The sequence below is a fragment of the Poecile atricapillus genome, chromosome 7 (assembly GCF_030490865.1).
Source record: "Poecile atricapillus isolate bPoeAtr1 chromosome 7, bPoeAtr1.hap1, whole genome shotgun sequence".
NCBI lineage: Eukaryota > Metazoa > Chordata > Aves > Passeriformes > Paridae > Poecile > Poecile atricapillus.
This window is the reverse complement of record NC_081255.1, coordinates 33,211,706-33,235,214: the sequence shown is the minus strand read 5'-3', so window position 1 is coordinate 33,235,214 and position 23,509 is coordinate 33,211,706. Positions and strand designations below refer to the sequence as shown.

At 48.0% G+C, this 23,509-nt stretch overlaps 2 protein-coding genes across 4 annotated transcripts; one reads left to right on the top strand and one right to left on the bottom strand.

Moving 5' to 3' along the window:
* The first annotated feature begins 54 nt into the window (after positions 1–54).
* Positions 55–5,650, top strand: LOC131580885 (retinoid isomerohydrolase). 2 transcript variants are annotated; one of them, XM_058842597.1, is made up of 11 exons: positions 55–146; positions 239–380; positions 922–1,069; positions 1,345–1,426; positions 1,616–1,748; positions 1,866–2,005; positions 2,824–2,953; positions 3,776–3,890; positions 3,993–4,087; positions 4,178–4,289; positions 4,763–5,650. In XM_058842597.1, the coding sequence occupies exons 1-11, from the start codon at positions 70–72 to the stop codon at positions 4,912–4,914; spliced, it is 1,326 nt and encodes a 441-aa protein (XP_058698580.1). In that variant the 5' UTR covers positions 55–69; the 3' UTR covers positions 4,915–5,650. The 2 variants fall into 2 exon arrangements, with proteins under 2 accessions (XP_058698580.1, XP_058698579.1); XM_058842596.1 differs by lacking the exon at positions 55–146 and having other exon boundaries at positions 168–380; positions 3,776–4,087.
* Positions 4,949–17,595, bottom strand: LOC131580882 (biotin-dependent 3-methylcrotonyl-coenzyme A carboxylase beta1 subunit-like). Of its 2 annotated transcripts, none has more exons than XM_058842591.1 (13): positions 17,139–17,595; positions 14,990–15,629; positions 12,857–13,053; positions 11,818–11,996; positions 10,950–11,030; positions 10,598–10,776; positions 9,682–9,874; positions 8,650–8,762; positions 8,309–8,465; positions 7,669–7,791; positions 7,159–7,301; positions 6,750–6,831; positions 4,949–5,858 (listed from the first exon to the last, which is right to left on the bottom strand). In XM_058842591.1, exons 1-13 carry the CDS (start codon positions 17,578–17,580, stop codon positions 5,775–5,777), a joined length of 2,613 nt encoding a protein of 870 aa, XP_058698574.1. In that variant the 5' UTR covers positions 17,581–17,595; the 3' UTR covers positions 4,949–5,774. The 2 variants fall into 2 exon arrangements, with proteins under 2 accessions (XP_058698574.1, XP_058698575.1); XM_058842592.1 differs by having other exon boundaries at positions 8,650–8,741.
* Positions 17,596–23,509: the final 5,914 nt, after the last annotated feature.

Genomic DNA, 23,509 nt, shown 5'->3' with positions numbered 1-23,509 from the left:
GTCACCTGTAACAGACTGTCTGCTCCTGGCCCTCCCAGGTTTGTCCGGACTGACGCCTACGTGCGAGCCATGACGGAGAAGAGGATCGTGATAACGGAGTTTGGCACCTACGCCTACCCAGACCCCTGCAAGAACATCTTCTCCAGGTACCTCGGGCTGGTGCAGACATTGCTGGGATGTCCTACGGAGTTTCAGCTTCCCAGGAGCCCCTGACTGCCTGTTGGTTTTCTCTGCTCAGGTTTTTCTCCTACTTCAAAGGTGTGGAGGTGACGGATAACGCCCTGGTGAATGTTTACCCTGTGGGTGAGGATTACTATGCCTGCACTGAGACCAACTTCATCACCAGGATTAACCCAGACACCCTGGAGACCATCAAGCAGGTGGGTCTTTGTCCTGGGCCAACAGAGGTGTGGAGGAGTAAAACTAAAACACAAATCATGGAGACACAGAATGGGTTGGGATGGCAGGGATCTTAAAGCCCATGCAGTGCCACCTCTGTCATGGCAGGGACACCTTCCACTGTCCCAGGCTGCCCCAGCCTGGCCTTGGGCACTGCCAGGGCTCCAGGGGCAGCCACAGCTGCTCTGGGAATTCCATCCCAGGGCCTCACACCCCTCACAGATATTCTTCCCAATATTCCATCTAACTGCCTTCCTGTCTCTCCATCCCTTGTCCCCAGTCCCTCTCCAGCTCTCCTGGAGCCCCTTTAGGCCCTGTCCCTTCTCCAGGCTGAACACCCCCAGCTCTCCCATGGCAGAGGAGCTCCAGCCCCTGGAGCATTGTCCGGTTTGGGTTGGGGTTTGCAAATCAGAGCTCAGCTGGAGACTTTGAGAAGAACTTGTTGCATTGACTCACAGCAGCTTGCAGAGCTTCCCACCCCCTGCCAGGGGAGCTCCTGACTCTGTCCCTGCTGCTCTCCAGGTGGATCTCTGTAAATACGTGTCGGTCAATGGGGCAACGGCTCATCCCCACATTGAGAACGATGGCACCGTTTACAACATCGGCAATTGCTTTGGGAAAAACTTTGCCCTGGCCTACAACATCATTCGGATTCCTCCTCTGCAGGCAGGTCAGTCAATCCCACCTCTCTTTCCTCCTCAGCCAGCTAGGAAACTTTCCCCTTATGATTCATTTCTTTATTCTTTAAATAAACTTCTCATCGAGTTTGGTTTTTTTCAAGCTCCTTTAGTGTTGTTTTTTTTTTTAATGTTGTACCTAAACCACTTCCAGGTGGCTTCTAAATGATGGATTCTGTGTTAAAGGCAGAAATTTGCTGGGTAGATGCTGTAAGTACAGACCAAGTGTGGGTGAGACCTCCATAACCTCTCACCTGTCCCATTGCAGACAAGGAAGACCCCATGAACAAGTCGGAGGTGGTGGTGCAGTTCCCCTGCAGTGACAGGTTTAAGCCCTCCTATGTCCACAGGTAACATTCCATGGGGTCAGCCAGAACCAGGGACTGGTTCCCACAAGTAATCAGCAATGAAAATTAGGTGATTAACCAAAATCAGGGTCATTGTGAGCGATGATTCACGTGTTTAAGATGAGCAGCCCCATGTTTGTTGCCCAAACTGATCCCAGTGAGCCTGATGTGCTCCCCTGCATTTCCCAACAGCTTTGGGCTGACCCCAAACTACATCGTGTTTGTGGAGACACCAGTGAAAATCAACCTCCTCAAGTTCCTCTCCTCCTGGAGCCTTTGGGGAGCCAACTACATGGACTGCTTCGAGTCCAACGAGACCATGGGGGTAAGCATGGGGCCATCCCAAACTGGGCTGGACTGGGCAGCCAGACCTGGGCTGGGAGGTCCATTGGCTTCACCTTCATTTCCCTGAGCCTAAGCCCAGCTGCTGTGTGGTTTCCAGGTGTGGCTTCACGTGGCAGAGAAGAAGAAAGGCAGGCTCCTCAACCTCAAGTACCGCACCTCAGCCTTCAACCTCTTCCACCACATCAACACCTACGAGGACAACGGGTTCCTGATCGTGGACCTGTGCACCTGGAAGGGGTGAGGCCGAGGCTCCCTGGGCATCACAACTTCCCCTTGCACCACACAGGCCACTCCCTGCCCTGGCACATCCCTGCTGGGGCCTCTGGCACCTCCACCATCCCATTTAACACGTGGTGACATGTAGACTATACAGTGTTGAGCTCTCCAGAGGTGCAGGGAGCCTGCCTGACACTCATTTTCCAGGAAAAAAATATTTTTATCTTTTATTTACTTTTGTCTTTAAGAAATGTTAGTGACTGCTGAAGGGTTGATGCTGTTCTGGCTCCTGGGGCTTCAATGAGCAGGGTGTGCACGAGGCTTAAATGCTGCTCTTCATGTAAACACAGAAATGTGGCACTGAAATGATGAAGCTCAACCCTGTGTTGGCTGCACAGCCAGGACACCCTGAGCTGAGCTGATCCTGGCATAGAACCATAGAATTCCAGACTGCTTTGGGTTGGAAGGGACCATAAAACACCTTCCACTATCCCAGCTTGCTCCAAGCCCCTTCCCTTGCTGTTGAACACCAGCAGTTGCTGGGTTTTCCTGACGGGCTGTGGTGCACACACAGCTCAGCTCTGCTGGGGAGCTGGACTGGAGCTTCTGTCACTGCCACCCCTGGAAGTGTCCATGGCCAGGTTGGACAGAGCTTGGAGCAGCCTGGGACAGTGGAAGATGTCCCTGCCCATGGCAGGAGCTGGAACAAGATAAACATTAAAGCCCCTCCCAACCCAAACCATTCTAAACTTCTATGAATTTTAGGCAAAAAACACCTCCACTTCCCCCACACTTGCAAAGCCCAGCTGTGTTTCTCTCTGTGGTGCTGTTTGGTGCAGGTTTGAGTTTGTTTACAACTACCTGTACCTGGCCAACCTCCGGGCCAACTGGGACGAGGTGAAGCGGCAGGCGGAGAAGGCACCGCAGCCCGAGGCCCGCAGATACGTCCTGCCCCTGAGCATTGACAAGGTACAGGAGTCTGCTCCTCTCCCTGCCCAGCCTCCTGCCCCCTGTACTTCAAATTCAACCTTTTCATTAAGAGGGCAAACTTGAAGTATGGGCCTTCAGAGAAACTTTGTATTTTCTTTAGCTGATCAATGTTTTTCTAGTTTATTTATGTGGTTGCCAAGAGAGGCTGTGGCTGCCCCATCCCTGGAAGTGTCCAAGGTTGGGCTGGATGGAGCTCTGAGCAGCTGGTCTAGTGGAAGGTGTCCCTGCCCATAGTGAGGAAAATGAGATGAGCTCTAAGGTCCCTTCCAACCCAAACTCTTTGATGAGTCCAGATGTTACCGTTCATGCAGTTAATACTGGATCTGCTCATAGCACGGAGGGAGCAGCCACAGCCCAAGCATGTGTGGTTAAATCCTCCAGCCCTCCATGTGAGGTCCCTGGAGCTGCCAGCCTGGCACAGACAGAGCTCTCTGGCTTCCTTTCCATGAGCCTGCTCGTGGTGGCTGGCGGGTGGGCCGAGGGCTGCGGGGGATGCCGGTCAGCCGAGCCCCTCACGGAGCTCACTGGGCTGTGGATCAAGTGAGAAGTGCAAGCCCACGTGGCAGTGCTTAATGAAACCTCTGAATGCCTCCAGGAGGGAGGGAAGTTGTGTTTAGGCTGAGGAACAGGACAGTTCTTGCAGCACTGCCAAGCACACGGCACCGGTCGCCTCCTCTGCCGCTCCCCAAGGCTCTGCCGCACGTCTCTGCCCTCCCTGTCCAGTGCTGTTTGCTACAGTTCTGTGCAAATAAACTAAACCTTTTCTCCAGTCTCTTGGGTGTTTATTTCTCTTTGTCACAGGCTGACACAGGGAAGAACCTGGTGACCCTGCCCTACACAACAGCCACAGCGACGCTGCGCAGTGACGAGACCATCTGGCTGGAGCCAGAGGTGATTTTCTCAGGGCCACGTCACGGTACAAGGACACCCCAGCTCCCCCAGGCCACAGCAGCCAAGTGCTGCCTGCACACCATGTCCCACAGACCCTCAGCATTCATTTATTTCTGTTTCCTTGTAGCCTTTGAATTCCCCCAGATCAACTACAGGAAGTACGGTGGGAAGCCCTACACGTACACCTACGGGCTGGGGCTGAACCACTTTGTCCCAGACAGGGTAAGTACCAGCCAGTGGGGGATGGCTTCAATTTGGGGACACCAAGGAGTATTTCTGAGCTCTGTGGTTTTGTGTTGTCCCCACCTTTAGCTCTGCAAGCTGAACGTTAAAACCAAGGAGACCTGGGTGTGGCAGGAGCCGGATGCGTACCCATCGGAGCCGATCTTTGTCTCCCACCCGGATGCACTGGAGGAAGATGATGGTAATGCTGGGGGAGCTGGTGGCATTGGGATTGGCACTGGGATTGGGAAGGGCTGTGCCACAGCTGGGCAGGGCAGAGCCTGCAGGCAGCTCCCAGAGGAGATGGGACAGGTGCTCACACTGGTGAGAAATTTCTGAGGAAACACGGGAAAACTAAAACCAGAATAATGAAATTTTGGGGTTGGGAGGAACCTTAAAACTCATCCCATCCATCCATCCATCCAAGGCATGGATACCTTCCCCTGTCCCAGGTTGCTCCACGCCTTGAACCTGGCCGTGGACTCTTCCAGGGCTGTGGCAGCCACAGCTTCCCTGGGCAGCCTGTGCCGTGTCCCTGCCCGTGTCCCTCAGCATCGGTGACACTCCCGGGATTTCTGGTGTCCCGAGAGCCAGGGCTGCTCTCACCTTGCCCAGCCGGGGTCAGACACAGCCCACACCCACCCGGGCCACACCCATGGTGTTCTCACCTTGCAGGGGTGGTGCTGAGCATCGTGATCAGCCCGGGGGCAGGGCCCAAGCCCGCCTACCTCCTCATCCTCAACGCCAAAGACATGAGCGAGGTGGCCAGGGCCGAGGTGGAGGTGAACATTCCCGTGACATTCCACGGGCTCTTCAAGAGGGCGTGAGCACAGACAGCAACACCCGGGCTTCCTCCAGCTCCCAAAAGGTGCAGTCTCCGTTTACAGGTGACCCAAACTCCCTCCACAGCCCTTTGCCTTTGTGGGGCTGCTTAAACTCAGATCAAGCAGTTCAGTCTTGTCAATGATTCTTCAAAATGGTTAATCAGGTATTTTTTAAACGCAGCCTTTGGTATCATTTCCAGTTAAAACACAAGTTTGGGGTGTTGGAGAGGTTTTGTTTATGCGAAATTAAACTTTGTAGCTGCAGCAGAGTGAAAGAAGCTGAAAGAGCAGAGTAACCTGAAGGCTTTTACAAGAGGTAACATTGTGTACAACAGGCTGTGCTCTGTCACATGGTTGAGAATTTTTAGCCTACACTGAAGGATTTTGGATTTAAACACCATCCTGATCATTGCTGTGGTATCCTCAGAGCAATCCCAGTGCACAGCTGCTTTGGGAATCCCAAGAGGGTGGCAGGTAGAGTTTTGTTCTTCAGCCAGGCTGCAAACTGCACACCTTCCCTTGTGTGTTTGCTCTTTTCCCTTTCTTTTGTCCAAGTGCAGTTCCTTGATTTCTGGATTTCATGTTAAAACATGGACATGAAAAAAATCAAGCGATTTTGGGCTGACTTTGCTTCCTTAGGGTGCTACAGGTGTTGAGCTTAATCCTTCCTTCTCCCAGAATAAACTTGCAGCTGATGTTAAAAGAGGCTATTGTTGAAAATAAAAACTTTCTGCCAGCAGATTTAAAATCTGGGATTCTTGTTTGTCTTCAATTGTTCAACATTTTTATTAATAGTATCAAAGAATTAGAAAATCTTTATACTCAGAGTTCTGGTAGAAGGTTCTGGTTTGAGGGGGCTGAAGTTACATCCTGATGATGGGATGGGGATGGGGAGACACAGCCTGGGACTTCTTCTGTTCCATGATCTCCAAGCACTGGGCAATCACCTAATTAAAAAAACAATATAAACAATGAGCCTCAAACAAAAAAATCCAGTAAAACTCATTAGTTCTGCACTTTTTTGTTTGTTCCTTCTTTTTGTGAAACACTGAACATGGTAAAATGAACAGTTCTCACTTATTTTCATGTGTAGCACATAAAGTGGGAATTTCAGGGCTCTGGGACTAAAAAAATTTCTTGGTGCTCTCTCATTATCAAAGTTCCCATAAACTCCATGAAAATATTTACCATCCACAGAGTTCCATAAATATGTACCATATTTAGAAGGGTTGTGTTGTGATTTAACCCCAGCTGAAACCAGGACAGATTGAGATCTTCGAGTAAACAAACTTCAGAAGTGCAGAGAAGATTTTTTTTATTGCTAATAAACAGTCTAACAAGGAAAAATAAAAGAACAAAGGCAACAGCTTTCAGAAAGAACCTAATGGAGGGAGGGATGTCTGCCAATTTCAAATCAATAAAAAGACAGGGCAGCATCCCAAATGTACGCAGCAAATTTAAAGCAGGAGGAGAAAATTGCAAAAAGCAACATCCCAGGATAAAAGAATGGAAACAAAAGGAATTCTGAGGAGCTTGAACTTCAAAGAGTGAAGATTGGGGTGATCATATGGAAAAAAGGGATTCAGAGGAAGATTCAAATTATGGTAAAGTCAAAGGAGAGGCTCAGTGCTGAAATGCTGTGGTCAGGTAACCAGAATTCAAGAGAAACATTTTTGATAAACTAATTGGGAAGAGACAGGACAAGAATTACAGAGAGAAATTCCATGGAGTGAGAAGTGGGAGCCCCAGGTCTGGAATCAGCACTTTGCCAGCCCTGAGTGAGCCACGTTCACCTGTTGTGAGATTGGAGAGTAAAATGGCCTAAAAGGAAAACCCACCTTCCTGGAGTCTTGAGGCAGAATGATCCCATCATCCCAGAGCCTGGAAGAGGAGTAAAAGGCACTGCTTTCTTCCTCCAGCCTGGAGAGGGCAGAGAATTGAACAGGCTTAAAAGCACAATAAAAACCACAGAGTAGTGAGAAAAAATTACAAATGAAACAGGCAAATCCATCAATCTGAAGAGAATGGGCAACACTGCTGTTAAAATTAATCAGAAACCAGCAAATAACAGAGCTGATCATTCTGCACTAATGGGAAAACCCTAACAGAAAGACATAGAACTACATGGAAATTTAAAATATTTTTTCAGTAGATCCATGTTTGTTTCATTAGTTGGGATGTGCTGCTGTGTAAGATGAACAAAAGTGGGTAATTTAACCCTGTCAGGTTTACATTGAATGACCTTACTTTGCCTTCAGCTGTTTTAGCTCCAGTTCCTCTCCTGCCCAGTCCCCAGCTGGTGGAACTGTGGGGAAATGTCGAGGATCCACAAGAGCAACTCTTGCATTGGGCCACAGGAACAGGAAGTTTGGGCTGAATGATCTCCCACACTACAAAGAAAAAAAACCAAAGAAGAGGACAAACTCACTGAGATGAATCATAAAGAGGTGTCTGTGGGATGAAACACCCAAGGCAAGGCAGAATGGAACACAGGGGGATTTCTATGAGGACAGACACCCTGTGCTAGGAACCACCACCTCCCCACTGCCTTCAACATTTCTATTTTAATATTTCATTTTGAATTCCAAGCACTCCCACGTTTGATTCTTCCAGCTTTACTTTTCACCAATCACATGCCGTGTTGCATTTCTCACTTAAACATTAGCTGAGAGTTCCCCAGCTGTGTTTTAGAAATGCAGTGACACCTGAGCAGTGTGACACGTGTGTCCCCAAGCCCTGGGCTGCTGCCACCCGTACCATGACGTAGCTGTCGCTCCCAAAACAGCCTCCAATGACAATGGTTATTTTGGGAACAGCAGCACAGGCAACTGCTGCCATCATGGAGGCCTGGGCCTTCAGCCTGTTGGAATGAGCCTCTGCCTGCAATAAAAATAGATAGTTTAGATCCTTTAAGACTTTATTCTAGATTCTCTCCACTCCCAACAAACCTGTATTTCTAAATAATTTATTCATTTATTTATTTAATTCTGCAGAAACAGATCTGGGATCTAATGGAGGTTTAACTTTCCTTAGCCCAGGACAAATCCTACTGGGCTTTAATGACTTCACTTTTAAAAAGAGAAACAGCCAATTTTCAGGAGTGCAGAGTTAGCAGAGGAATCAACAAGCTGTATTTCAATGTCAAAAGCACTGCAAATCCCAAACTTTCCAGCCTGCCTTGCTAACTGAACAGTATCATTTTATATCAGCACCCAGACCTGCTTAAAATTCAAGTGAGAATGTTCTTAAATCTTTCTGTTAGCAAAGTCATTACAAAGCTTCGTCAAGACTGGTTAAAAAAATAGTTTTCCTAACAGTTAATAATTCTGAAAATGTAACTTTAGGCACAACAAGAACTAAAAGTTGTTTGAAATAGATTGAAGCAAACCTGCCATACCTGTGAGATGCTTGCAGGCCCTGCTGGCTGTGGAGCAGTGTTTTGGAGGAAGAGGATGGGAATTCCCCTCTGGCCACAGAGCTGGACAAAGTGGCTGCCCTTGAGAGCAGCATCGTGAACCAGCTCCCCATTGTTGGCCACTATCCCCACCAAGTGCCTACAGAACAAACATGGACAGTTGGACTCCATGATCTGAGAGGTTTTTTCCAAGCTCAACAATTCCATGATTCTCCCTTTTGAACCCTGGAAGTGTCTGGAGTGGTGTAGAACCTGCTGAGGACACAAAAGCTGTTGGGAAATGTTTGTCTATCCATTTGGATGGGGAATGTTTCCAGCCATACCCTTCCACATGGCCAAATCCTGTCACTAATGTTGTTCCATAAGCAGCCTTGAATTCCTGGAATCTGCTTCCGTCCACCAGCCGGCTCAGAATCTGCAAAGAAATGTACAGACTCTACTTTACTAGAGAAATTAAAGTGAAAATAGGAGAGTTCTGCTAAAAGAAATGCTCTGTTCAAACAGCAGCAGACCTGAGTTACGTAAGGTGAGCACAGAGGGTCTTTGAGTGACTTGCTAAATGCTCAATATGCACAAACCATCCAATTTGTGTTTAGTTTAATTACCAACTGTGTATTTTAAGACAAAGGCCAACTCCAAAATTATTTTGGATTTACAAAGCACAATTGTTCCTGTGCATAAAAAAGTAAAAAAGCAGAAACCAAACCTCAGCATGTGCAATTTCAGATTCTGTGCATAAGAAATGCTTGGTTCATATGGCTCATGCTTTTTTCCAGCACAGTCAAAAGCTGCCTTCAAAGCTTTCTCCAGTCAATTCCCTCAAGTGCAGGGATTTACCACTGGAAAAGATACTGGATTGACATCCATGGAGACAAAATCTCATGTAGAACACAATGAAAACAGCGTGGGCAGCTCTGCATGTCTCTGCTTAAGCTTTAGTGTCTGTCCCAGCCTCAGACAAGTTTGATTTGAGCTCTGCTGTTTTTCAGTGAGTAATTTCACCATTTCTTTTTCATCATCTTGAATGCATGGGGGGAAGAAACAAAAAGGCAGGGGAACACAGACATGAAAGGAGTGTATGTTCTCAAGGCAGCCAACTCAGTGCAAGACATAAAGAAAGCATCCCAGCAGTGCATGGAAACAGCTGGGCAGCACTGGCACAATCTGGCATTATTTCACCTCTAGCAGCATTTCAGGTTAAATATTTTCTATAATCCTACAGAACTGTTGCCATCCTGCTCTGTTTCAGGCTTAAGGCAGGCTGGCAACAGATGAGGTACAAATTCAGGATAACACCTGGAGCCGTGGGATCGAGCAGAGTGAAGGATGCAGGAATGAAATCCCTGTTCCCTTACCAGTTTGACAGGAAGAGTGCAGCTGTAATCCAGTGGTGCCAGGCCCAGGAGCTCCTCAGGGCTGTACAAGGGGCTGTCAGGCTCCCTGTCCTCCTCTGGCACTGGGTCACAGTTTAAGGTGGAGACAACATTACGAATGCACTCATAGGCCTCCTCTTCTGAGGCTGCAAAATGGTCACTGCAGCCACTGACTCTAGGAGAGAGAGAGACATTCATGAGCCTTGAATTAATGAGCTCTGAATTCTGAGGGAAAATCCAAACTCTGTGAAAAAAGATGAGACTCTCCAAATGCCCTGTGGAAATACTGTGTGATTTGGTTCTGTATGAAGGAGCTGAAAGCAGTCGCTCAGTGGAATTTCTGTGCAGCCCAGTCCCAAATTAAATTCACAGAAAGGAGCTGTTCTTCCCCGTGACTTTTGTGTTCATCTGGATTAAAGAAAGACCTTGGAATTTATTTTTGTGATGCTGTTGTTGCAGTCAATATCAAAAAGGGAAAAGAAGAAAGCAAACTTCAGGAATTATTTCAAAATAAGTGGTTGCAGCCAAGATACAAAGACAGGAATGTATTCTATGTAGCACAATTGGGTTAAATATGTGTGTTCTGGAAAATACTTGGAAAGGAGGAGATAGCATCCTTCTTCTGTAGCTGCTCCCTGTGAGGCTCAGAGAAAATTACTTGCCTGAAGTCGTTCAGGAAGTATTTGGAACAACAGAGATCCAAATCCAATCTGTCCAGTCCCTGCCTCACCCCATAAATAACTTAATTTTGCTCCCATTTGGCTGATTTAACCCAAACCCCTGAACCCAAGAAGGCAAACCACAGGTTCCACTCCTAGTCCTGCTCTGAAATGCCAATGCCACAATCCTTTCAAGCTGAGCATGCTGAATTCCCTATTTTTGGGAATACTCCACATACTGTGAGTGAAGCCTGGCTCCTCCAAGGTCCTCAGGAGAGACATCTTCTCCCGTGGCAGCTTTCACCAGGGGTGGCCCAGCAAGGAAGAGTGTCCCAATTTTATCAATGATCACGGATTCCTCGGCCATGGTGGGCACGTAGGCACCTCCAGCCACACAGGAGCCACACACCACGGCCACCTGTGGGGACACAAACACAGCAGCGCTGGAGAGGGGATGGGACAGGCAAAGCCGAGCCCAAAGTTGTTTCAGAAATGCAGAAAGTGCTAAATCACAGCTTGGGGAACAAAGCAGAGACAGAACAAAATTGATTACACATTTACACCTTCCCTGCACTCCCCCTGCTGCTGTACCTGAGGGATTCCCATGGCAGACATGATTGCCTCGTTGTAGAAAATCCTGCCACCGTGCAGCTTGTCAGGAAACAGCTCTGACTGAGAGACAGGGCAAAGAAAAAGGGATCTTTAATATTAACTACAAAACTTGATGCTTCCTCTTCACTCCATTCATTCCCAAACACACCAAAACTGACACTGGGATGGTCCCCATTAATATCACTCCTGGACCTTTCATATACAGCTTTCATTATGGCATTTCTTCCTTTACACATTGTCAAATCAAAAAAAAAACAACCAAAAAAAAACCAAAAAACATTTGCTTTGAAAGCACAGGTTAAGTTCTGTGATTTTTTTCTGAAATCAATATATTCTACACAAACTGACTGTAATGTGGAGGAGGGAAGAGTGCTAGTTCTACTTCATCTGTCAAATGCCTTCAGCAGTTTCCTTTTTTACTTGGTTTTGGATACAATTCCAGGTAAAAACTCTTCCTGTGTGCTCGCCCTCAGTGTGGAGAGAGAACAACTGCAGTCTCCATGAGAGGATGATCTCTGCATTTTGCAAAAGAACCTGTTCAAGTTCTTATTTTGCAGTCAGAATTGCAAAAGCTCCACTTTTAAAGGCCACAGAGCTTAGTGCATCACTGGCACAAACAGGACAGTAAAATCCAGAGTTACTGGAGTGAAAACAGGCTCCTCCCACTATGCACTCATTTATTAGACACAAAAGCAGTGCAGCACACTCACTGGAGTTTCTAACCTCTGATTAGGTGGGAGGTGCAAGATTAGCCCAAGTGATGAATCAAACATTGATAATGATAAATAAAATTTAAAAAAAATAATAAAAGACTGATATTTTGTGCTCTGCAAGGTGCCAGCAGTACCTGCAGGGGGAGGAAGGCTCCCCCACTGTCCACGAGGTGCACAGACAGCAGCCTGTTCTCCATGGCAATTTCCTGGGCTCTTAATTGTTTCTTCACTCCAATTGGGTAAATTGTTCCTCCTTTCACAGTGGCATCACTTGCAATGAAGACACACCAGAGCCCACAGATTCTGCCAATTCCTGCAAGCAGAACCAAAAGTATTTATCAGGACTCTCTCAAGCAACAGGCAAAGCAAGGGGGGAAAACTTTTTTAGGAGTTTTTTTCAGTAATGCTACATCAAGAAGCTCCAAATTAACTTGAAAATACCACACAGGGAAGAAATCATAATATTTTATAATTAATCTAAATTACAGAAGAACCTCAAATAAATTTACTTAGTTCTGGTGACAGTGTAACAGAAAAAAATACACTGTGACTCCTAACCCTTGAGATAAAGAGGAAGGCAATTAAAGATTACCCCTATAAAACTGAAAAATATGACAGTCTGTGATGAAAAAAAGGGGTTTCATACTGTTCTTCTAGTTACTTCTTGAACTGGAACCACTCTTCAGAACACAATTTCACTGATATTGAATGAAATTGAATTTCATTGAATTTCAATGCAATTTCATTTTGAAGAGCTGTTCCAGTTTAAAGAGACAATGTTTGCATAGAAAATGCAAGTGTCTGTGGTTTGAAAAACACTTCAAAATGTATGTCACAGCTCCTGTTTCTCACAGTAACTGTGTCCCCTCTCCTTTAAGAGGCTGATTTGACACATCACCCTACATTTTTTGAGACAAAAATTAGGAAGTGCTAAGCAGAATTACTGAATCTAGAAGAAATTAAAACCCATTTTTTCAAAGATTTCTCCCAGATTTCCCATTATAGTAACACACCAGTGGCTGAACTCTTCCCTGCTGGGAATAAGAACCGGATAAAACCTGCATTCACTTTTCCTAGGAAAGCGCTTCAGATACTGAAATATCCCATAAAATTCATTCCATGAGTCCCTTTTCCTGCCGATTCCCTTTCCCAGTGCCCCCAGCATCCCATTACCCGTGAGGCAGGCGGCAGCAGGGACATCCCCGTAGGGCATGTCCAGCCCTGCCAGCGGGGACAGCTCCAGGAAATCCTCATGGTCCAGGAGCAGCCTCAGGCGCTCCCGCACGAACAGCTTCTTGTTGCGCTGCGTGTGCCGCAGGATGGCATTTTCTCCCCCGCCTTTCTTCACCCTCTCCAGCAATTCCGAGTACCTGATGGGGAAAAAAAAACTCCAAAGTTTCGGTCCATGGGAACAAAGCCATGAGTGAGGTCACGCTGGAGGGGAGGGGTGGATTCCAGAGGGACACGGACAGGAGGAGAGGTGGGGCTGGAGGAAGCTCAGGAGTTCAACACGGCCAAGTGCAGGGCCTGGGCCTGGGCCGGGAAAATCTGTGGGAGAAGGGATGGAGAGGAGCCCTGGGAGGATTTGGATCAGAAGCTCATCCTGCCATGTCCAGAGGAGGCCCTGGAGCTGCTCCAGGGCTGGAGCCCCTCTGGAGCCAGGCTGGGAGAGCTGGGGGTGCTCACCTGGAGAGGAGAAGCTCCAGGGAGAGCTCAGAGCCCCTTGCAGGGCCTGAAGGGGCTCCAGGAGAGCTGGAGAGGGACTGGGGACAAGGGATGGAGGGACAGGACACAGGGAATGGCTGCCAGTGCCAGAGGGCAGGGCTGGATGGGATCTTGGGATTGCAGGAATTGTTCCCTGGCAGGGTGGGCAGGCCCTGGAATAGAATTCCCAGAGCAGCTGTGGCTGTCCCTGGATCCCTGGCAGTGCCCAAGGCCAGGCTGGATGGGTTTGGAGCAGCCTGGGACAGTGGGAGCTGTCCCTGCCATGGCAGGGCTGGGATGAGATGGGATTTCAGGACCCTTCCAACCCAAACCATTTTCCTTACAAGTTACCTTTTTAGCAGATTGAGCTTAAATGTATTGCAGTTTTTACACAAATGGCATGTGAAAATGAAGATAAATTCACATTTCCAAAATATTGTTTTTGCAAGGTGTAATAAAAAGCAAAGGTATACTATTTAAAGCAAACATTTCACTTTTGTTATCCAAAAGCTGTTTAATAAAGCAAATAATATAATCTATAATAATGAAGCTATCATAATGTGCCTATCCTAATTCAGCATGAACCTCCATGTTCCATCTACTCTTGGGAATAATCCAGCCAAGAGCTTCCTCTGTCAGCTCCTGCAGCAACTTTATCTGACAAAAATCATTAACTGGGAAGTGGAACAAATTACTAAATTGGGAAGATATACTAAAAGCAGGGAACACTGCAGTGTCACAAGGAGGAAATGATTACCCAATGTTATTGTCAGGACAGCACAACGTATAAGTAAAAATCTGAATAAACTGTAAACAAATGTGGTATCTCAACTTTGGTCTTAAATAAACCAAATTATTCCTTTACTTCAAACACATTTTCCCCCCAGAAGCATCACCTTTAACTCTTAAGTGTTGTTTGACAAAAAGACTCGCACAGCACTTTGAGTGTGACTCTGTGACCTGACTCCCTGCACACCATGGAGGCTGGAAAAACTTTGAGGAAAAGGATTTTAATCATATCCTCAGTGCCACCACAGGAGGGCAGAGTGTGTTTTCCAAAGCTTTGCTTCCAGCTCCTGGATCACTCCCCTGAACAAAGGCCTTGGCCATTTTGCCATCTGATCTTTCAGGACAAGCACAAAAAACACATTTTGTCGTTTTATCCATAAATCATGATGGATTGATTGCAGCACCCATCCCCTACTCGGTCAGGAGTGGGTGAGTCACCATTTACGTCTTTGCATTCAAAATGCAACACAAAGCAAACGTTACGAAGGTCTGTAAAAAGTATTTCTTGGCAATATATGCAAAACAACACGTGGCACTGTTTTGAATAGTTTGCACCTCGATTTGGGTATTTCAGTCACCATTTCACGGACTGGTTTGTGTTGGAAGGGACTTCAAAGCTCATCCCTGCCACAGGCAGGGACACCAGATTACTCCAAACCCCATCCAACCTGGCCTTGGACACTTCCAGGGATTGAGCAGCTACACTGTTCCATGGGACAAATATGTTAAAAGTGCCTAAAGTGCCAATAAGTGACTCTCACACCACCTTACAAACAGCAACACTTTAAAAACCCCACAAAACCCATTTATTACCTTTGAATCACAGCCTCGCTGTTCTTTAAATTCTCTTCGAACACGTGTCGATACACAGCGGGGACATGTCCGTCTAGAACCGGAAATGTTTTGGGATTCCGCCTGGATTTGGGGTTATTATTTACAAAGCGTCGGGGAGACAGGTGCTGTGTCCTTCCCCAGCCCTGCCCCGGCAGCGCCCGATATTCCCTCTGGAGCAGACGGGTCAGGGATTGTTCCCGATATTCCCTCTGGAGCAGGCGGGTCAGGGATTGTTCCCGATATTCCCTCTGGAGCAGGCGGGTCAGGGATTGTTCCCGATATTCCCTCTGGAGCAGGCGGGTCAGGGATTGTTCCCGATATTCCCTCTGGAGCAGGTGGATCGGGGGTTGTTCCCGATATTCCCTCTGGAGCAGGCGGGTCGGAGTTTTCTCCCGATATTCTCTCTGGAGCAGGTGGATGGGGGGTTTTTCCTGATATTCCCTCTGGAGCAGGCGGGTCAGGGATTGTTCCCGATATTCCCTCTGGAGCAGGAGGATGGGGATTTTCTGCCGATATTCCCTCTGGAGCAGGCGGGTCAGGGGCTGCAGAGGCGCGGAGGGGCCGGGGCGCCGCCGGCCCAGGGCGCACAGCGGGGCCGGGCTCCACATCGCCCCGAGAGCTGAGGGACAACGAGTGACAGGAATTAGAGAGGATTCCCTCGGCTGAGCGGCAGCGCGGCCCCTTCGCCTCGGGTGCGGGCCATGAGGGGAAACCCTGACTCCATTCTGCGGTGAGGGGACACCCCTGTTCCCGCACGGGACATGAGGGGACACCCTGACTCCATTCTGCTGTAAGGGGACACCCCTGTTCCCGCAGGAGTCATGAGGGGACACCCTGACTCCATTCTGCCGTAAGAAGACATCCCCGTTCCCGCAGGAATCATGAGGGGACACCCTGACTCCATTCTGCGGTGAGGGGACACCCCTGTTCCCGCAGGAGTCATGAGGGGACACCCTGACTCCATTCTGCCGTGAGGGGACACCCCTGTTCCCGCAGGAGTCATGAGGGGACACCCTGACTCCATTCTGCCGTAAGGGGACACCCCTGTTCCCGCAGGAGTCATGAGGGGACACCCTGACTCCAGTCCTGCATCGAGGGTGGTGAGGGGACAATCCCGACTCCCGTCCTCCCGCAGGGGTCGTGAGGGGACACCACTGGTTCCCGCTTTGATACGGGGTTCGTGAGGAGCCACTTTGACACCAGTGGTCGTGAGGGGACAGCCCTGTACCCACGGAAGTCATGAGGGGACAACCCTGTACCCCCGGAGGTCATGAAGGGACACCCCTGTTCCTGAGGGGGCCATGAGGGGACATCCCCTGTTCCCGCGGGGGCCATGAGGGGACAGCCCTGTTCCGAGGGGTCCATGAGGGGACAGCCCTGTACCTCCGGCGGTCATGAGGGGACAGCCCTGTTCACACGGGGGCCATGAGGGGACATCCCCTGTTCTCCCGGAGGTCATGAGGGGACAGCCCTGCTCCCGCGGGGCCCATGAGGGGACAGCCCTGTACCTCCGGCGGTCATGAGGGGACACCTCTGTTCTCCCGGAGGCCATGAGGGGACAGCCCTGTTCCCGCGGGGGCCATGAGGGGACACCCCTGTTCCTGAGGGGGCCATGAGGGGACAGCCCTGTACCTCCGGAGGTCATGAGGGGACAGACCTGTTTCCGCGGGGGCCATGAGGGGACAGACCTGTTCCCGCGGGGGCCATGAGGGGACAGCCCTGTTCCTGAGGGGGCCATGAGGGGACAGCCCTGCTCCCGCGGGGGCCATGAGGGGACAGACCTGTTCCCGCGGGGGCCATGAGAGGACAGCCCTGTTCCCGCGGGGGCCATGAGGGGACAGCCCTGTTCCTGAGGGGGCCATGAGGGGACAGCCCTGTTCCCGCGGAGGTGATCAGGGGACAGCCCCGGTCCCTGCCGTGCCACGGCGGCCGTGAGGGGACAGCCCCGGGCCGGGCGGGCCCAGCCGGGCCTGCAGAGCGCGGCGGGGCCGGGAGCGGGGCCGCCCGGGCCGGGAAGGGAGCGCGGGGCCGCGGCCTCTCCGCCGGAGCTCCCCGGCCCCCTCTGGCCCCACTCCCCGCCCGACCCGGCCCGGCCGGACCCTGCCGCCACCGCCCGCCCCTTCCTTACCCCGTCCGGTCCGCGCCCGCCTCTCGAGGCGGCTCCGCAGGGCGGCCCGCCCCCGGTGTCCTCTGTCCCCGGCGTCCTGTGCCCCCTGTGTCCTCTGTCCCCGGCGTCCTGAGCCCTCGGTGTCCTCTGTCCCCGGCGTCCTGAGCCCTCGGTGTCCTCTGTCCCCGGCGTCCTGAGCCCTCGTTGTCCTCTGTCCCCGGCGTCCTGTGCCCTCGGTGTCCTCCGTCCCCGGTGTCCTGAGCCCCGAGTGTCCTATGCCATGTGCATCCTTTATCCCTGCTGTTCCATGCCCCGAGTGTCCTGTGCCCTGGGTGTCCCCTTCCTTGTCTGCCCCGTGTCCGTCCCCTCTCAATTTTATCATTAGAATGTTAAAACGGATTTGATTTTTCCTTCTACACCTCATCCCATCCCTGGGCTGCTTCGGTTTGCTATTGTCAACCATGTCACAAGCTTCTAGAAATTACTGTGTGTTGCTTTTCAGTGCCTTCATTAAAATGCATCCCTGCCAGGGAGCTCTTTATCTGTATTATACATATTAATAAGGCTGGGTAGCAATAATTAAGGGATGACTAACATGTTCGTGAGTGAAAGTATCCAGCATGGGTTGGAATTTGTAGGTAAATAAGTTTTATATGTTATTAAAATTTGGGGATGGCTGTTGCTCATTTCAGTTCTTCCCTCCTTCCCTGGTGTAGCCAGAACTCTTTTCTCCCAACACTTGGAGAAACTTGTGAAGAGCTGAAGAGGAGACTGTGTCACTGTGCAGCTTTACAGAGATCTTTTGCATTTCCTGTGGGTTATCATGTGAATTCTTGTGCTCTCTGTGGTGCAGGTGATAATGAAGAAGGATGGAGTGGTGACAGAAATCCATGTAGAGTGGAATACATTATTTGAAGAAGTCTGAGTTTCAGAGAGTTGGTGGTTGTGCTCAGCTTCCTGGAGGAGGAATTGCAGATGCAAACACTTGGATATGTGTTTGAAGTGAGATTTGGGCTCCCTGGTGTTTCTGGGCTCCTTTTAAAGTTGACCCACATATCATTTCCCTGGATTCCTATGATTTTGGAGTTCTCTGTTCTGTGAATGTATCAGTGACTCTTGTGCATTTATAATTTTCATGCTTATTTCATTTTCCATAATTTCTAGGCTTCCATAGGAGACATTATCTCTAAATCACTGGTGTTGCATAGCAATTTCATTATATGTGATTCTGCAGATTTTCTATAAATACCACTTGCTGTTAATTTCTTGGCTTATATTGTGGTGGCTTTGGCAGTGCTGGTTTAACAGTTGGGCTTGATGACTTCAAAGCTCTTTTCCAGCCTAGATGATTCTGTGATTCTTTATTATTTTACAGGTTTTCCAGTAGATAGCATCAGTGGTCACAGGCAGAATTTGCTGTATGTAACAGAAGGTTTTCACTCAGGCTTAAAAGAGTAATTTAATTGCATTCTCATGAAAGTTAAATGCTGTTTGCTCAGATTAAAGGAGGAAGAAACACTCTTCACATTTCAGCCCCCACACTTCTGAGTGCCTGTTTATCCCGGAGAGAAGGCGTCAGCCACCAGTTTGTACCGGGATAAATAACAAATCCTCTAATTGAGAGCCAACGGATCCTAATTGACTTTATGATCATCCTCCAGCTGGGCTCAGCCTTTCTCTCCAGTCATGGCATGGAGCATCCTTTGTTTAAGGCACCCTGAGGTAGGAAAACCCAGCCCCTCAGAGAGGCTGCAGCCTTGTGAAGTGTTTGAAGTTGTTATTTCAGGAGCTTATTTTAGCGACTCCTGAGCTGAGCATTGAGAATATATAGAGCAGCATTTAGGGAAAACGTTCATGTGGTGGTGGCTTCCTTTACCATGAGCTGCAGCTCTGCCAGCCAAGCTGAGCTGTGCCATTTAAGGAACACTGAAGCTTTGAGTGAAGCTTAAACTTAGAAACTTTGCTGGAGTGCACCGGATGCTGGGGGAAACCAGAACACACTTTTTGGATTGTCAGACCAAAGGCAGGAGGGTTCCCACAGAGCCCTCCTCCTTGTGGAGCTTCTGTTTCATATTTAGATTTTGTTTTTTTAATACCCAAAGAGCTTTTAGTTGGGTTCTGACCATGGTGGCCTGGAAATTGAGCTAAATTAAAGCAGGTTTTGTTTGTTTACTTAAAAGTGCTAACAGTCTTGGACAGTCCTGCAGCGTTTTTCAGGACTTAGATCATTCTAAAACAGATTTGATTCAAAAGAAATTTGATAAGAAGGTAATTCTCACTTGGTGTGTTTGCATCTAGGAAGAGCTGAGCCTGGGCAGGTGTGCTGAGGGAGAATCTGGATTTGATATGAAATATTAAGAAGCTTATTTATTTTAATTGCTGGAAGATCCAAGAGAACACAAGGAGTTAAATGAAGCAGTTGGAAGATACAGGAGAAATTGGGAGTCTGATCCTCAGTAAATAAATGGCATTTCCACTGAGGGTGTATCAGATGCTCCCATACTGCTCAGCTTCTTCTTTTGGGTGGTTTGAGGGTTCATAAATCCCCAGACAGAGAGCCAGGGATGTCTTTCCAAACTGTGCCAAAAGATGAGGGTGATCCATTGAGTAATGGAAGTTTTGTGCACATTTGTTCATCACAGCTGTGTGAGACAGCAGCTGTATTACAACACTTCTGAAAAATTATATATTAGCATCAAACCCTTAGCCACAATTATTTTCACAGAATTTAACAGTATCACAGTATTTTTAACTCTAGTTTAGCCTTCCCTGCTTCTCAGCCTGCTGCCACAAAGAGTTGACAAACCCAAGAAAAATCCCATAATAACCCCAAATGTGGAATCACAGCTGATTTGGGGAAGACAAACAATGTGTCCTGTCATTTCCATCACTGAGAGATGTGAGTTTCTAGTTTACCTTACTCCTGGAAAAAATGCACAGAGTAGAAAGAGAAGAATTATCTTAGAGGAACAGAATTATCTTCTGATAAAGGCTTAATTAATAACGTGTACATAACTAACAGTGTGTACATAATTAATAGTGTGTACAATTCCCTGTTGCAGGGCCAGTCTGTCCTAAATTGCACTGGTAAGAACTGAAAAGAACAGAATTTTATTCTGAGAAAGCAGGTAACTGGTGATGACACCCAAACCAGAAGAAAAATCACTTTCATGGGCCAAAAGCTGTTTGTTTTACCTGCACAGGTGTGTGAAACCTCTGAGCGCTGCTCTTGTACAGTTTGAAATGCAACAACTGCGTGCAGATCTGCTGCTTCCCGTTTCAAAGGCCTAACCAAGAGCGTTCTGAGGTAATCCAAAAGCTCTTTGTGGGTGAGAGGAGATGCAGATTCAGTTGCAAACTCCAGGAAAGCGCTGATGGATTTATTCCCCTGCGCAAACCCCTGGCACCGAGTGCTGACACCAAAGCCTCAGCCTGAGCCCGGCTGCTCCGAGTGCCTTGCCCATGGGTTTGTAAGGCCATTCCCAGCTAGTAATTGGTGACTGGATGTGGTCAGGGCAGGCAGATAAACACTGGAGGAAGGGGGTGAATCACTGAGTAAATATCCTATCGATGCTGTAGGAGCTGCTGTTACTCACTGCACCTTTGGGGGGATGTGACGTGTTTGTTTTCAGGAAAATGTTACTTGAAAGAGGAATTGAGGTTAGATGTGTTCCAAATCCGCAGCTCCACACCTTCCTCACGCACCTCTTGTCTCCTTCAGAGCGGTTTAACATCCCCCCTTCTTCCCACCCATCCCCTTGGAACTTGATCCCTCACCCTGAGGTCACAGCAAAGTTTTCATTCTGTAAATGCCAGCGTAGTTGCATCATTAAAAGCCCCCAAAGCAGATGGTCTGGGTTAAAGCAAAAAGACTTTTTTTTTTTTGCCAATGAAGCAGCATTATAGTGATTAGAGCAGCCTGTTGGCAGTTTCTGTCAGCGATTTTTGCAAGCATGTAATATATAAAAGGATAAAAATACCATTTACTGTGATTTGCTCACCACAGAAAGAGGCCAGAGTGGTACAGTACCAAATTCAGGGGGAAAAGCCCTGCAAGTAGTTTCCTGTCCTCTCTTCTGCACTTTTCCAGGACCCTGGTGGATAAATTAGTCTAATTGAAGAGCCTTACCCTCCTCGTGGGTGCTGGGGCACCCCATTAGCCCACAGCCCCACTCTGTGACAGCAAAGTCCTCAGCAAAACTGGATAGTTCTGGAATCATGGAGCACATTTTTGAACACAAAAACCTCATTTCTGTGCTTTGAACTCCATGAAATCTGCCATGATTTGTAAAAATACCTTGAGTTATGGTACAACATTTCAGCAAAAAACTGAATATTGACAAACAATACACAGAAAGCCACACTCAAGATGCTGCAGTGACACCAGAAAATCCTCCTCCAGTCCCTGCTCTCCTGATCCACTTGGCCTGAAATGTTTTCTTGACTTCTACTTACTATTCTCATAAAAACCACAGGGGTTTCTTCTCACTGCTACTTGTTTTGTCCAAGATCCAGTAATTGGTACCATGTGAATTCACATTTTGCAGTGGCAGAACAGAAATGGGGTTCCAAAAAATCACTTCAGCATCTCAGCCTCTGGCAAACACCGGGGCTACAACCCCCCAGCCTCTAAGAATCCATGGATTTACACATCAAGTAGCTTGTTTTACTCCTGCTGGTAACCCCTATGTGAATAATTACAGCTCAAATAGAATCATGATAAAAAATTAATAGTTTTTAGATTTTCGTGAAAATTCAGTTGCCTTTTTAAACAGGATTTTTTTTACCCTTGGTTTGCATGCGCTCCTTTGCTATATTAATAATAATTTTAGTTATTGGTAACATATCTAGCTAAGTTTGGTGCACTAAAAATTATGTCTGGGGTATGAACCAGTGAACAGTTAATGATGCCAGAAAAAGAGGGGAAAATTAAAATCAGAGTCAGAGCACCCTGTGAAGTGTTAAGGTACATTTTAAAGGCTTGGTGGGAGGGTTTGGTTTCTCCAGGGTTCTTGGATCATCTTCCCCCTGATAGCCTTGGTTAATTGAGCTGTGTGTGAGAAACATTCCCTCAGCAGGGAGCCCTTCAGCTGGGCTGGGATTCTCAAGGAAAAAAACCTCCTTGGAATCCCTAAGGCACGAAAGATCCTTTGATTCAAAGCCTTTCTGAGCTGGGCTCACCTATTGCAGCTCTCAGCCTTGTTGGTGCACAAAAGAGACTTTCAAATTTCCCCATTTGTCTGCCTGGATCCTTTCCCCAGCCTTGATGGCCACAACTGAATCATTTCAGGTGACAAAAAGCCCCTAACAGTGAGTTCTGTTCTTCCAAATCTTCCAACAGATTTCCAGCTGTACCGTTTCTAACTTTGAAAATACAACCAAAATTTTCATTTTTTTAGGTCGCTGTTATCTTCTGGTCTCAGCGGAAGAGCAGTGGTGTAATTAACTGCTTCATTAATGCCAGAGTAATAATTATGAACTGCGGGAATGGCTGTTTCATCAGGAATTCTTCTTGTAGAACTGCAGCAGCTTTTTGCTTCTTCAGAATTCAGGAGAAACACATAAAGGTAAAAGAAATAGTGGAAAATATTATTTAAACTGAATCTACAAATATCAATATGTTTAGAAAGAAAAAATATTGTAGGTGGATTACACACTGCCTGTACATAGATTTCCATTGTAACAGTGTTTAAAATGATTAATTTTCATTTATTTCCTTGCTACAGCATGATCATAGTGTGTCTGCTGTGAATTTTTTCAGCGCAAAATTCAGAATTGTGTTTCATATTTATAATTGGTCAAGTAACCCAGATGCCAGTTGCTGTTTGCTTTCTGTTTATTGCATTTATACTTATGGATGAATTATGTAAATATTCTCAGAGTCACCACACTAGGTTTCAGAATGAGCACCTTCACAGAATCATGGAATAAAATCTGGAATGATTTGGGTTGGAAGGGACCTTAAAGCTCATCCAGTTTCATGGGCAGGGACCCCTTCCATAGACCAGGTTGTTCCAAGCCCAGTTCAACCCGGCCTTGAATAATCAGAATTTCCCTGCACATTTCCACATAGTACCTGGTCAAGATTCCTGAGTGACTTTCCAAGCCTGAGATGAGTTTCTGGGGAGTTCAACACCTCCAGAGCTTTCCCACCGCCCCTAGATTTGCCCTCATTTTTAAAAGAACGCTATAATTTGATATTTAATTATTGGCCAGCCTGGAAAGGAGGGAGCCGGGGAGGGAGGTTTGGGGCAGCTGCTGAGGAGTTGGAGCCTGGAATTTCCCTGTTCCTCCGGAGCCCAGCCGGGAGAAGGAGCAGGGAAGCGGTGGGGCTGAGCTGGGGGGCTCTGTGCCCCCTCTTTGGGTCACTTCTCCCCAGCAGCTCCGAGGAA

Bases quoted from the DNA above. Each gene is read 5' to 3' on its own strand.
- LOC131580882 (XM_058842591.1), bottom strand. From the start codon at position 17,580: ATGGTTGACAATAGCAAACCGAAGCAGCCCAGGGATGGGATGAGGTGT. The intron at 13,054-14,989 runs GTAATAAATGGG...TTTCCCCATCAG, and splicing joins AGCGAGGCTGTGATTCAAAG to GTACTCGGAATTGCTGGAGA. The intron at 6,832-7,158 runs GTAAGGTCATTC...TGCCCTCTCCAG, and splicing joins CTAAAACAGCTGAAGGCAAA to GCTGGAGGAAGAAAGCAGTG.
- LOC131580885 (XM_058842596.1), top strand. From the start codon at position 177: ATGTCCTACGGAGTTTCAGCTTCCCAGGAGCCCCTGACTGCCTGTTGG. The intron at 4,088-4,177 runs GTAAGTACCAGC...CCCCACCTTTAG, and splicing joins ACCACTTTGTCCCAGACAGG to CTCTGCAAGCTGAACGTTAA. The intron at 4,290-4,762 runs GTAATGCTGGGG...CTCACCTTGCAG, and splicing joins TGCACTGGAGGAAGATGATG to GGGTGGTGCTGAGCATCGTG.